Source organism: Schistocerca serialis, chromosome 5 (genome assembly GCF_023864345.2).
Source record: "Schistocerca serialis cubense isolate TAMUIC-IGC-003099 chromosome 5, iqSchSeri2.2, whole genome shotgun sequence".
In the NCBI taxonomy this organism is placed as follows: domain Eukaryota; kingdom Metazoa; phylum Arthropoda; class Insecta; order Orthoptera; family Acrididae; genus Schistocerca; species Schistocerca serialis.
This window is the reverse complement of record NC_064642.1, coordinates 103,401,249-103,414,004: the sequence shown is the minus strand read 5'-3', so window position 1 is coordinate 103,414,004 and position 12,756 is coordinate 103,401,249. Positions and strand designations below refer to the sequence as shown.

General features: G+C 40.3%; 1 protein-coding gene across 1 annotated transcript in view; it reads left to right on the top strand.

Annotated features, from left to right (window-relative positions):
• LOC126481344 (nephrin-like) overlaps nt 1-12,756 on the top strand; it is a 990,728-nt gene that overhangs the window by 585,858 nt on the left and 392,114 nt on the right. Inside the window, exon 4 of the mRNA XM_050105036.1 lies at nt 5,264-5,374. Coding sequence (XP_049960993.1) covers nt 5,264-5,374 — 111 coding nt within the window. The remainder of the gene's footprint in view (nt 1-5,263; nt 5,375-12,756) is intronic.

Genomic DNA, 12,756 nt, shown 5'->3' with positions numbered 1-12,756 from the left:
TGCCTGTGTCTATGTGCCTGTGGTTCTGTCAGTGTGATCATGTGATGTATCTGACCCCAGGAATGTGTCAATAAAGTTTCCCCTTCCTGGGACAATGAATTCACGGTGTTCTTATTTCAATTTCCAGGAGTGTATATCATTATCTTTCCACGGAGCACTACAGCACTCTCCGAAGACACTGGAATACCACATGCTCCGGCTGGTCGAATACTACTGCACTAAGAATCCCACTTGTTGGTCCCGCCTTTACATATATGTGAGAATATTAGAATGAAATCTTCACTCTACAGCGGAGTGTGCGCTGATACGAAACTGCCTGGTAAATTAAAACTGTGTGCCGGACCGAGACTCGAACTCCGGCACACAGTCTTAATCTGTCAGGAAGTTTCATGTGACAATATTAGTGTCAGCAAGTTTCCACATCAAATTTTTGGGACATCGTAACTAACCATACCATTTATTTTGGAACTTGTGCGAAATAAAAGTCATGTTTTAATCGCTCAACGAAACATGTTTCTGCATTTCTGTGTCTTTCTTTTAAAATTCTGTAAAAATTCGTATTCAAATAGTTGCAAGTATTGCGTTACAGGTATAAATTACCCTTATCGTGTTAAACTGCCTTATAAGCATCTTAGTTGTGCCTTCTTGCTACTTTGAGTTTTGTTGTGTTATTCACGTCAATTTTTATTCGTAGTTAAATCAACGCAAGTAAAACTCGATGGCTTCATTGAACATAAAACATGCTATGTAACAGCTGTTTTATGGGAAATACAGAAATTAAAGGAGCAGACACCAGTTAGAGGATATTTAAGTATAGAAATTCTCTCACCAAGTCAGTTAGTTAAACCTACCGCATTGCATCTCAGATAGAGAACGTCATTTTTATTGATTTATTTATAAGAAGTTGTTTGCTAATGTTACAATAAAGGCTTTAACGGTCGATTGTCTTAGCTGCTGGTGAATATTCCAGGTTGTAAGCTCGTGGTGCGTGAAACTTTTCCATTCCTAACGTTTCATCCAGAGTTGCATTGTAAACCTACATACGTGCTCCTTGTTCCAATGAACCAACTCAGCGTCAGGCGCCAGAGGGTGACATGAAAACCCCTTTCCACGATATTTATGTGTTCCTTCGATGTAAAACCTGTCAGTCGGCAATACTCAACGGTAACAGTGAAAATATACAGTGCTGCTCAGGGCGAAACGTTATGAACGAGGAAGTTTCATAGACTACTACTATACAAGCTGATAAAATATATCAGTTGCTAATAGTACGTTCTTATATCACCTGCCTACTAATATTACGAAACAGAAAGCGTCAATTCAGAATTCACAAACTTTATAATTGAGACTAATGTCAGTTAGCATATAAAAACTTTCTAGATGGATAATTGCTGTTAATGCTGTTAATAGTTAACACTGCACTTCATCTCAAGAACTGGAAGTGAACCATCGTGTTGGCCTGAATTTAGGGTATTTGATCAGATACACAGACTGAACCACCTAAAACGTACTCTGAAAATATCGCGGAAATGAAAAGTGCTGTTGATGTGCTGTTTTCTCAAACCGGATTTGTGGTCAGGGATTCGTACTCAGCCAATAAAGTGATTGTAATAACAGAAAGTGTATTTTCTGTACAAACACACTTTTTTAAATGGAGCAGTACCAATTGACACTGACAAATTAAAACTAGGATACATTAGAACGTCAGTGGTGTTTATTGCAGGATTCTAGTGCAAGTCGTTTATGTGATTTCGTGTATGCTATGTCGTAATACTCTGGTATAATGTGACTCCAGTACTTGGTTTCTTGCATTAACAATTATTTTATGTTAGTTAGTGAAGGGAGACAGCAGAAAGTAAAACTGTAGAAAATGGGCGAGAATATAAACGGTATTTGAAAAAATAGCGATATACCTCGATAAATAAAAGAAATGGACAAGCATACTTGAATTATGAATGTGACCAATTAAGCGAAAAATGCGTCATTATAAAGTAAACATTTCAGTAAAATGTACACTAAAAACAATCTGCATATGTCTCTGAATGAGCATCCAAAGTAGCCAGAGAACACTGCCAGCAGCTGCGGGTATCTCTCTTTCCTTTATGTTCCCAAAACACTTCGCCTCCTGTTCCTTCGGAGGTCGAACGGCAACTTATGTAGACACTTGTTCTGCTAAATCTCTGCTGTTGTGGTACAATGAAATACAGCACAAGTAGTAAACTTTCTACATGGTGTGAATAATGAAAACGTACGCGCTACAGCCTGCAACATCCGCCTGTTTGACCTTATCAGTGCCTCATACGCCCATTGAAAACGGGCAATGCTAGACGAGTTACGTGGCTGCCTTAAGCTGCGCTAGCGCCAACAGATTCTCAAGTATGCACTCCTCTTACTACCTGGCATTAGAATTAGGTTCCAAATCAACTCACAGAACTGTGTTACCCATTCCACAGGTGAACTGACGGATCGATTTAGAAAGTTGTAGAGGGTGTTGAAATGGTACGAGGAGATCTTGTACCCCCTTCATAGACGTAAGTCATAGCAGTGAAGTAGTGTGGTTATGCCCGTCGATTGTATGTCATCTACAAAGTAAAATGGGTCGACTTGGAGACTGAAAAGAATGGGAGAAAGAAGCTTCCGTATCTGTTTGCATCATAACTCTTTCTGTCTTCCTGAATGAAGTTGCCGGATTTGTTGGGATGTCAACGTGGACTGTCCAATGTAGCTGTAAATAATAGGGTACCATTCGCAGTCATGTATCACGGTATAAGAACTTTGGTCGTAACCAGATCGTAACAGGCAAAGACTGGAGCGAGTGTCAGTGTTAGTAGGTTTGAAACATGACAAGAATTTGTTTCGTCAGTGAGTTCAAGAGCATACGTACCTGTTTCCAAGCCAAATATGGGAAGATAACTGCGTGCGGTAGGTACTGGGAATCGGGAGCAACTCGCAAAAGGCAACTGCTCACAGCGCAACACACTGTAATACTACGTGCATTTAACTAGGCATAGCCGGCCGGAGTGGAGGAGGAGGATATTAGTGTTTAACGTCCCGTCGACAACGAGGTCATTAGAGACGGAGCGCAAGCTCGGGTGAGGGAAGGATGGGGAAGGAAATCGGCCGTGCCCTTTCAAAGGAACCATCCCGGCATTTGCCTAAAGCGATTTAGGGAAATCACGGAAAACCTAAATCAGGATGTCCGGAGACGGGATTGAACCGTCGTCCTCCCGAATGCGACGGCTGGAGTGGCCGAGCGGTTAAAGGCGCTACAGTCTGGAACTGCACGACCGCTACGGTCGCAGGTTCGAATCCTGCCTCGGGCATGGATGTGTGTGGTGTCCTTAGGTTAGTTAGGTTTAAGTAGTTATAAGTTCTAGGGGACTTATGACCACAGCAGTTGAGTCCCATAGTGCTCAGAGCCATTTGAACCATTTGAACTAGGCATACGACGCAGAATCAGTTCAACGTATGACTGGAGGCGTGTTGTGTGGTCTGACTCTTGCCTCTTTTCAAATGATGTGAGACTGGTAGAAAATGACCAAGGTAGGAACACGTGAAGCGATACTGCCCCTACGATTTATCATAGAAGATAAATTGCAGAAAGGAAATATTTATAGATTTGTGTGTCCAGAAAAATCTTATGACAATTCTGACTGAAAAACACTCTTGAAAATCTATCTGTTTACTGAACAATCAGTGAAGGAAACCACAGACAAATATAGAAAGATGCATAGAGTACAAGGAGAAGAAATAAAAAAATATCGAACAGACGATGTCACTATTATTTTGTCAGAGACTGCAAAAGACTTGGAACGTAACCTGAAACGGGTGGAAAGTGAACTGAGAAGAGGTTATAATGTGCACATCAGTACATGTAAATCAAGGTTAATAGAGAGTAGTAAAGTGGTGAGTAATGAAGTTAAATCACAATTACAGTGACGGAATCTGATTAGGAATCAAGAAACTGAATATTGTAGAAAACGCTTGGTCTTTGGGAAGCAGGGTAATTGATATTAGAGAAAGCAGAGAACATACAAAATGCAGACTGGCAACAGCAAGCAAAGGCTTTCTGGATAAGAGACTTGAAAACACCTGATTCTACTAAGTGTTTTCCGGAAATGTGTGGAGTTTTATATTATAAAGAATGTAACAGGGATAAATGCAGATATTTCTGTTGGTGACTGATGACGGTGTACTGAACAACATTACATCCTATTTACTTAATTTGGAGACTAATAATTATAGCTATTAGAAGTAGTATATTTTTTAGTTGATTAGTACATCAAGTACATATGGCAAGAACAATCCATTAATCCAAGGATTTCCCCTGGGAAGCAAGTCAAGTGGTGATTTATGGAAGTGCATCCAAAACGGTTAGTCTTTACTCACACCTGTAGCCCACTTGACGGTGCAGTTACAACCATGCAGAAGATATCAGCTCGTACAGGCAGTGACGCGTTTATGAGCGGACTATTCTATACAGAGAAAAATAACCGAAAACCCTGATGTTTATAAATACTAAGGTACCACATACATACCTGTACCTGGTACACCCTGGATGTAAGAAAACGTGTACGGTAAGTGGTATAGAAGAATGAGAATAGAAACTTTTGCGTTATGCTGCTACAGAACAATGTTGAAGATTTAATGGGTAAAACAAGTAACTAATGAAGAGATATTAAACAAAATTGAGAAGAAAAGAGCGCTGTGGACCACTGAGTAACAGAAGGTATCAGCTAAATGGTCACACCGTGAGGTATCAAGGAATAGTAAAGTTGGAAGGGGTGGGAATGGGGGGGGGGTGGTTTGCGGAGGCTTTTTACTACAGCAAGCAGGTTCGAGTGGTTGTGAATTGTAATTGCTATGCAAGGGTGAAGACGTTTGCTCAGTAAAGACTAGCACTGAATGCTGTATCAAACCAATCTTTGGTGTGAAGACGAGAATATCACTGTCATCACTATCACTACCATCACCACAACCACCACCTCCACCAACAACAAATACAACATAATATATGAGACCAATGTGAACTGCCAGTAAAACTAATGTATGCTTTCAGTCTTTCAAACAGGGTAATTGTTATATACATTCAACTACACTATGAAGAAGAAAATACCTTCTCATCACTTGTGATGTCCAAAAATCCTCATACAAGTTGTTATTAAAGATTAATTTTTGTGTAACTGTGGGAGATGCGTTTATCGTGAATGAAAAAAGATGCACTTTATCGCTTGCATGCTTATGTCTCCTACTTCTGTTCCAGAACCGCCAACGCATCTGGTGATTCAGGATGAGGCGGGAAACAATCGAACATCGGTAGTCGGACCATACACCGAGGGAGACAGCCCTTTTCTCTATTGTGACGTCTATGGCGGTAAGTGGTATCATTGTGAGATATTTAGTGTGCACTATGATCTTACACTCATTTCTGTTTATTTTTACTATTAGCACCTAAATTAAATAGCATAAATGACCGTGTAATAAAGTGGTCACCTAATCTCATTATTACATGGGGTTTGTCGAGTAGTTCCACAAGTGATTTTCTGAGGTGCGCCCGGTACCTTTTCTCAAACATGCAAAAACCAGGATCAACAAAACCAAATTAATATCTTTCTCTGGCATTAAATATAATTGCCAGAAGTATTTAGTTCCAAAGATGGTGTGAGGTAATGGGCGAGTTGTGGCGTCCTGAAAATATTCAAAGTTCGGAGTTGGCGTGGCCGCACTGGCCATTCAAGACTCATGAGCGACTGCGTGGTGCCGTAGCCCCAGCACGTGGTCTAGGCCGACCACGTGGTTGGGAATTCATTGTTAGCCGGCCGGAGTGGCCGTGCGGTTCTAGGCGCTACAGTCTGGAGCCGAGCGACTGCTACGGTCGCAGGTTCGAATCCTGCCTCGGGTATGGATGTGTGTGATGTCCCTAGGTTACTTAGGTTTAATTACTTCTAAGTTCTAGGCGACTGATGACCTCAGAAGTTAAGTCGCATAGTGCTCAGAACCATTTGAACCAATTCCATGTTAATGCTGTGTCGTGGAATGGGCTTTGTGTCGATGAAGGGGATTTGCATGCCGCGGAGTGCCAAAGATGGCGGACTTTGGGAAACCATGATGGCAGACATTACACAGCTCATATAGAAATTAATAATAGCCAGAGGAATCATGATACCTTAAAAATAAAAATGTACTTTACCATTATTTCATGACGAATCTCATGGTGTAACCAGAGTTTCAATATCTTTATTACTTTAAAGTTTAGTATCTGACTGTAAATTATACAAGTAACACCCAGCCACAAACTTCCAAACTCTAAACGGTTCGTCCGATTTTGTCGATCAACGTGGCTTTAGAAAGCTATTAGTATAAACCTAAATTGATATTAATTACAGGTATGTAACTCGAATAGAGCATGAGTTATAAGAGGTCAAAGTGGCCGATTACTATTAATCCCGTCAGGCCGTAAGTACTTCACAGTTACACGAATATACGGTAGCAGCATGCTTATAAATATATTTATTCATCTATATCCTCGTTTATATCAGATATATACCATTCAGGAAGAAATTAGTCAATTATTTACTGTTGTTTAGAAAGTAACGAGACATTAGGCTACTGGCTTACTTCTGTTCTATTCCTTTGATATACCTTTATTTAATTTGTTTATGTATTTAATAATGTGTGATAGAGCGTGTTTATGTTCCAGCAGTAGGAAAATTTATTTAATTTCAAGTTATTTAAATGTAAATCCAGTATTTCGAATGCGTTTCATTATGTTTGTGAGTGTGCGTTGGCTTGGAGACAGGGCGGGAGCACTCTAGTCAATCACAGCGGTCGATCCAATAAGGACACGTGGAGAGACTGTATGGAAGTGTGGGAGGAGGATCGTCTCGAGAGAAGACAGGGGAGTTCTGGATAGTACGGGAGAGGACACGAGAGAGTCCTGGACAGTATAGCGCGAGGGACGCAGAGTCGCGGGAAAGACTTGGAGAGTGGAGTGGTTTTGCGAGTGGTAGCGGGAGATAGAAAAATTTCTTAGTGCCGACTTGTGCTCTAGTAAGACTCCTGTGGCTTCTGCAGTGAAGATGTTGTAGGCGTTTAGAAGTGAATATCTTGATTGCTATGTTGTTGTTCATAACCAATTACTTCAAGTAGGAATCTATTGTTTCCCGTTGTTCAACTTATATTTTATTTAATTGCTGGACCATCGTCACCAATAAATGTTTTACAGTGATAACGAGCATTCTTAAAGGTAGTTCTGCTATTGCACTCATCATATAAAGTGGTTAAAAAAGTACCTGCAGAATTTATTTAATTGCAATCTTTAATTTATAAATATCTATGTATGTTCAAAATTCGCAGTTGCCGAGTGATAGGAACCTTCGACCATTCGATTCATGTGTCTATTCATATTGTATACTGTAGACTCAGCAGTATTTGGCTTGCAAAGCGGTAACTACGTATTCCAGCCGCTAGATAACAAAACCAGCCAAAACTTTTAATATTTCATCTCGGAGTCTGTGGGCAAGTAGTTGAGGGCCACTTCATTTCATCTTTATTTGAATGCCCGCAATGGTGAATAGCAAATGTGCATGCACCCAGTTATTCGCTCGGTTTCTCGATGCGCCCAACCAACGCAACTCGCGTAATATTTAATCACGAGAGTCGCACACGTCTGGACACCAGCTGTCAGATTCGAATACCATGCAGACTGCGGTTCTCTATCTCTCAGAACAAAGAACATTTATGATAGGTTCACGCACACGTCGTATAACTGCAGTTCGCAAATACAGTCACTTCAGAGAAATATTTATTTCCTGCATCACGAATCAGAATCTGCGAAAAATAGTTAATGCACTGAGTGAACTGGAGCATATGTGATTATTATTTAACGCAACAGTAGAACTATTTTTGGAGGGGGATGTGGTTCAGTCACTACATTTATATATCGGTACGGCTGAAACGATGATGTTGTGTTAATCCGACGGGAACAACGTTTTCTTTTAAAGAGAAAACAGAGACTACAGTACAGTTCCAACTGAGCCTGACTTTAGCCAGCGGTATTTTTCAAAAAAATATCGTCTTTGCCAACACCTCATCTCGTTACGAGATTCCGAGACAGTGTGGCGATAATGAAGCGCGACGCTGGTATTCGACGATCTTGTGTTCTGTGCTACTCGATATTGAGTAATTTCGATTCGTTATATATCTGTGGCAAATGATGACTGCTGTTCTGTCAAAGTTTCCATCGCGAATCTGATGTTGTGAGACTGCAGCTCCAGTGTGCGCATAGTTTCATATTCGTTGTACTGACGAATTTATCTAGAATACTTGTCTATACAATGTCCTAGTTCGTGACACCCGAGAAAGAGCTTTAGTTGAGTGATTGATACGAGACAGTTCAAGGTTTATTCACATCAAAGTAAAGTCCTGAAAATGTGTAAGCCAGCACGTGCGTGGTTTCGCCAGTAAACCAACGATTTTAATCCACGCCACATGCGAATGCCATGTTAGTTCATACACGCATAAAAGCAGAACGCAACAGTTGACAGTTCAATCATTTCAACAACTGTCTTGCCAATAACAACACTGCTGATTACAATACTCTTGTTATAAATTAAGTGAGGGAGAGTTAAATTAAATGAAAGGAAAGGGACTTGAGTACACCTGCATAATAGTTTTGCCCTGAATTTTTAATTTAAAATGACTACTTAATATTACGGTACGTCTTTCTCTTTATAAGGTAAAACATTAATAATGGGCGTTCTTGCTTCATGAATACCTCAAAATCATCAGATGCAGCCCAATGTATCGAAACTAGTACTAAGAGGTTTCCATCAGCTCTACGGTTACAGCACAATCTTAAAAATGCTAATCACTTCTAAACAGAAAGTTTTATTTTGTATTACTTCTTACTGTAGATAGCAACTGCAGCCCCAACTTCACTTGTCAGTCTGGTTCACTGTCCATCAATAACTGCAAATTGTACCACTGTTACACAATCGACGCAAAGTCAAAGGAAACAAAACTGCGTAACATCGCTTAGTAACTAGGAAACAGGCAGCCACATCCCCACACAACACATGCAGTTCATCATATAGTCTGGGATTTTCATGCGACCGTTGATCACTGGCTGATTACTGCAATTTGCCCACACGCGTACGACCTATGAAGTGATGCATGCCCATGCAACGGGTCGCTTCCATTTTTCGATCGTGTGTGGGCCCTTGACAGCAGGGGAGTCCTAGAATTCGGCTCTTATCCTGGCTCGTGTGCCATAATGATGAATCTTACTGCACACTTCACCCATCGCCACACAACGCTGTCTGTAAGAGGAGGAGGAAGAGCGTAAACTAGGAATGTGTCGTATTTAGATACCGATCTAGTCCACTGCGAACGAATTGCTTTCATATTTCATATTTCTTTACTCCGTGTTAACAAACGAAACTGGTGTACAGTATTATTTAATCACTTTTGGTACACTGAAGACATATCATAACTGTTACCTGGTACAAACTTGCGGTATACGGAGGAGTCGAGACAATTTTTCTCGAATTTTCGCACTCAGGTTGCCGCCATATAAATGTGACCAATTTAATGTCATAATGGGAAAAATATCTTTCACGCACAAATGTTAATCGAAATATTGTAGCACCTTTGCAACGTCTTTATAAAGACGTGCAGAACGCCATCAGAGGGAGAGAATGTAGACACACTGCGCAGTTTTAACGTAAAAGATTTTGTCTTTAAAACAGGAATTACGGTGGAGCTCAGTCAGACAAATCTGCACTTGCGCAGGGCCGCCTTCAACCGAAACGGGAAGCCGTCACGAATACAGCTAGAAAACAGATGTGAGATTAGCGTTGTCGCCAGTGCGCTTAGAAAAATAATCTTGTAATTATTTCACGGCTAAAATTAGTTATTCAAACGTCGTGCATTTTTTTTTTTTTTTAAGGTGAGCGAGCTTAGGAAACTGTACTATTTATGTCAGAATTTGCCCATTCTACAACGCGACTTTCTTTTATTAATACATCGCATCAAATAAGAAATAAGTTGTTTTTCATCTTGCAATGGGCGCAGTCAAGTCCACTTAAAATGCTAGGTATTCAATCGATTCCAGATATTCTACTTTTCGTTTCTGTCACTTATTTTTCCTTCATAAATTCAACAACAGCAATTTTTAAGCTGAACAACTTAACCAACATCCTATGCAGTGATATATTCTTCGTTCAGTTAGATCGAAAAACCTTGCAACTGACACTAGAATAATATTTACTACTTCAGAAATTTTACTATTCGTTCCACCATTATCTTCACGTGATCCATGCCTGCATATTCACATATGATACTATCTTTAGGTTTACTTCATTTCTGTCACTTGTCAACTTCCTTCTTACTTGGTTAACCACGTAAATAAATATTTTCTATGACAGATGTTTTAACAAAATCGTTAAATGTATTTCTTAATTTAACTATTTTAATAATTACTGTTTTGTAAGAAAATGTTTATTATTCGAACCGACCAACGGATTGGTCGCTTCCACCTTTACCTCGCATTCCTGTATTGGTTTCCTTCCCATACGACATCAGATCCGATTTTATGCGTTATACAGTTGTTACTTTATACTTTTTGATAGGTCTATATTTATTTTTTAATTCCAGATTACAATGGAGGATTTGAAAGGCAAGACATACCCACTCAACATACTTCAGGACAAATATATCACAGTGCCAATAAAAATTAATAGAGAACGGGGAGGGTGATTTCAGTTGAGGAGAGGAGGGCACGATCTGAAACAATGAAACAGTATTAGACCAACAAAAAACATAAGATCCTAATTTATAATACTGACTAAAGTGGTCCAATGTAGGCCATAAAATAAAAATAAATAAATATAAATAAATAATTACATTACTTCAGGTCGTCATTTTCAAGGGATTTTAAGTACAGTATCCCCCCATGAACCATGGTCATTGCCGTTGGTGGGGAGGCTTGCGTGCCTCAGCGATACAGATGGCCGTACCGTAGGTGCAACCACAACGAAGGCCAGACAAACGTGTGGTTCCTGAAGAGGGGCAGCAGCCTTTTCAGTAGTTGCAGGGGCAACTGTCTGGATGATTGACTGATCTGGCCTTGTAACACTAACCAAACCAGCCTCGCTGTGCTGGTACTACGAACGGCTGAAAGCAAGGGGAAACTACAGCCGTAATTTTTCCCGAGGGCATGCAGCTTTACCATATGGTTAGATGATGATGGCGTCCTCATGGGGTAAAATATTCCGGAGGTAAAATAGTCCCCCATTCGGATCTCCGGGCGGGGACAACTCAGGAGGACGTCGTTATCAGGAGAACGAAAACTGGAATACTCTCTTCCAAATTCTAAAGGTGGCAGGGGTAAAATACAGGGAGCGAAAGGCTATTTACAATTTGTACAGAAACCAGATGGCAGTTATAAGAGTCGATGGACATGAAAGGGAAGCAGTGGTTGCGAAGGGAGTGAGACAGGGTTGTAGCCTCTCCCCAATGTTATTCAGTCTGTATATTGAGCAAGCAGTAAAGGAAACAAAAGAAAAATTCGGAGTAGGTATTAAAATACATGGAGAAGAAATAAAAACTTTGTGGTTCGCCGATGACATTGTAATTCTGTCGGAGACAGCAAAGGACTAGGAAGCGCAGTTGAAGGGAATGGACATTGTCTTGAAAGGAGGATATAAGATGAACATCAACAAAAGCAAAACTAGGATAATGGAATGTAGTCGAATTAAGTCGGGTGATGCTGAGGGAATTAGATTAGGAAATGAGACACTTAAAGTATTATAGGAGTTTTGCTATTTGGGGATAAAATAACTGATGATGGTCGAAGTAGAGAAGATATAAAATGTAGACTGGCAATGGCAAGGAAAGTGTTTCTGAAGAAGAGAAATTTGTTAACATCGAGTATAGATTTAAGTGTCAGGAACTCGTTTCTGAAAGTATTTGTGTGGAGTATAGCCATGTATGGAAGTGAAACATGTACGATAAATAGTTTGGACAGGAAGAGAATAGAAAATTTCGAAATGTGGTGCTACAGAAGAATGATGAAGATTAGATGGGTAGATCACATAACTAATGAGGAGGTATTGAATAGAATTGAGGAGAAGAGGAGTTTGTGGCACAACTTGACGAGAAGAAGGGACCGGTTGGTAGGACATGGTCTGAGGCATCAAGGGATCACACATTTAGCATTGGAGGGCAGCGTGGAGGCTAAAAATCATAGAGGGAAACCAGGAGAGGAATACACTAAGCAGATTCAGAAGGATGTAGCTTGCAGTAGGTACTAGGAGAAGAAGAAACTTGCACAGGATAGGGTAGCATGGAGAGCTGCATCAAACCAGTCTCAGGACTGAAGACTACAACAACAACATCTCAGTCTGAAGTACTAATGCTCGCTATTACTGCCTCCCAGTGGCCTAGTTGTCTTCCGGGACGCCGTACATGACGTAGTGATTCAGTTTCACATTGTCTTATGGATAATATAGATCACTCCTTACCTATGTATGATGTGTTCACCCCAATTTTGATATGTTTCCACATTGCAGTTTGATATATTTCCCGTTTGCTTTTAGTGGCCAGTTACATACTATTATAGACAATGAATTTATTTTTGGTCCCTCGAGAATTTTTTCACATTAATCTGTCGGTGATGTATTAATCGAAAGGCGAAATTATAGAAAACAGTCAACACACACAATCTGTGACTTCCACGTATTTTGTAGCGTCCGT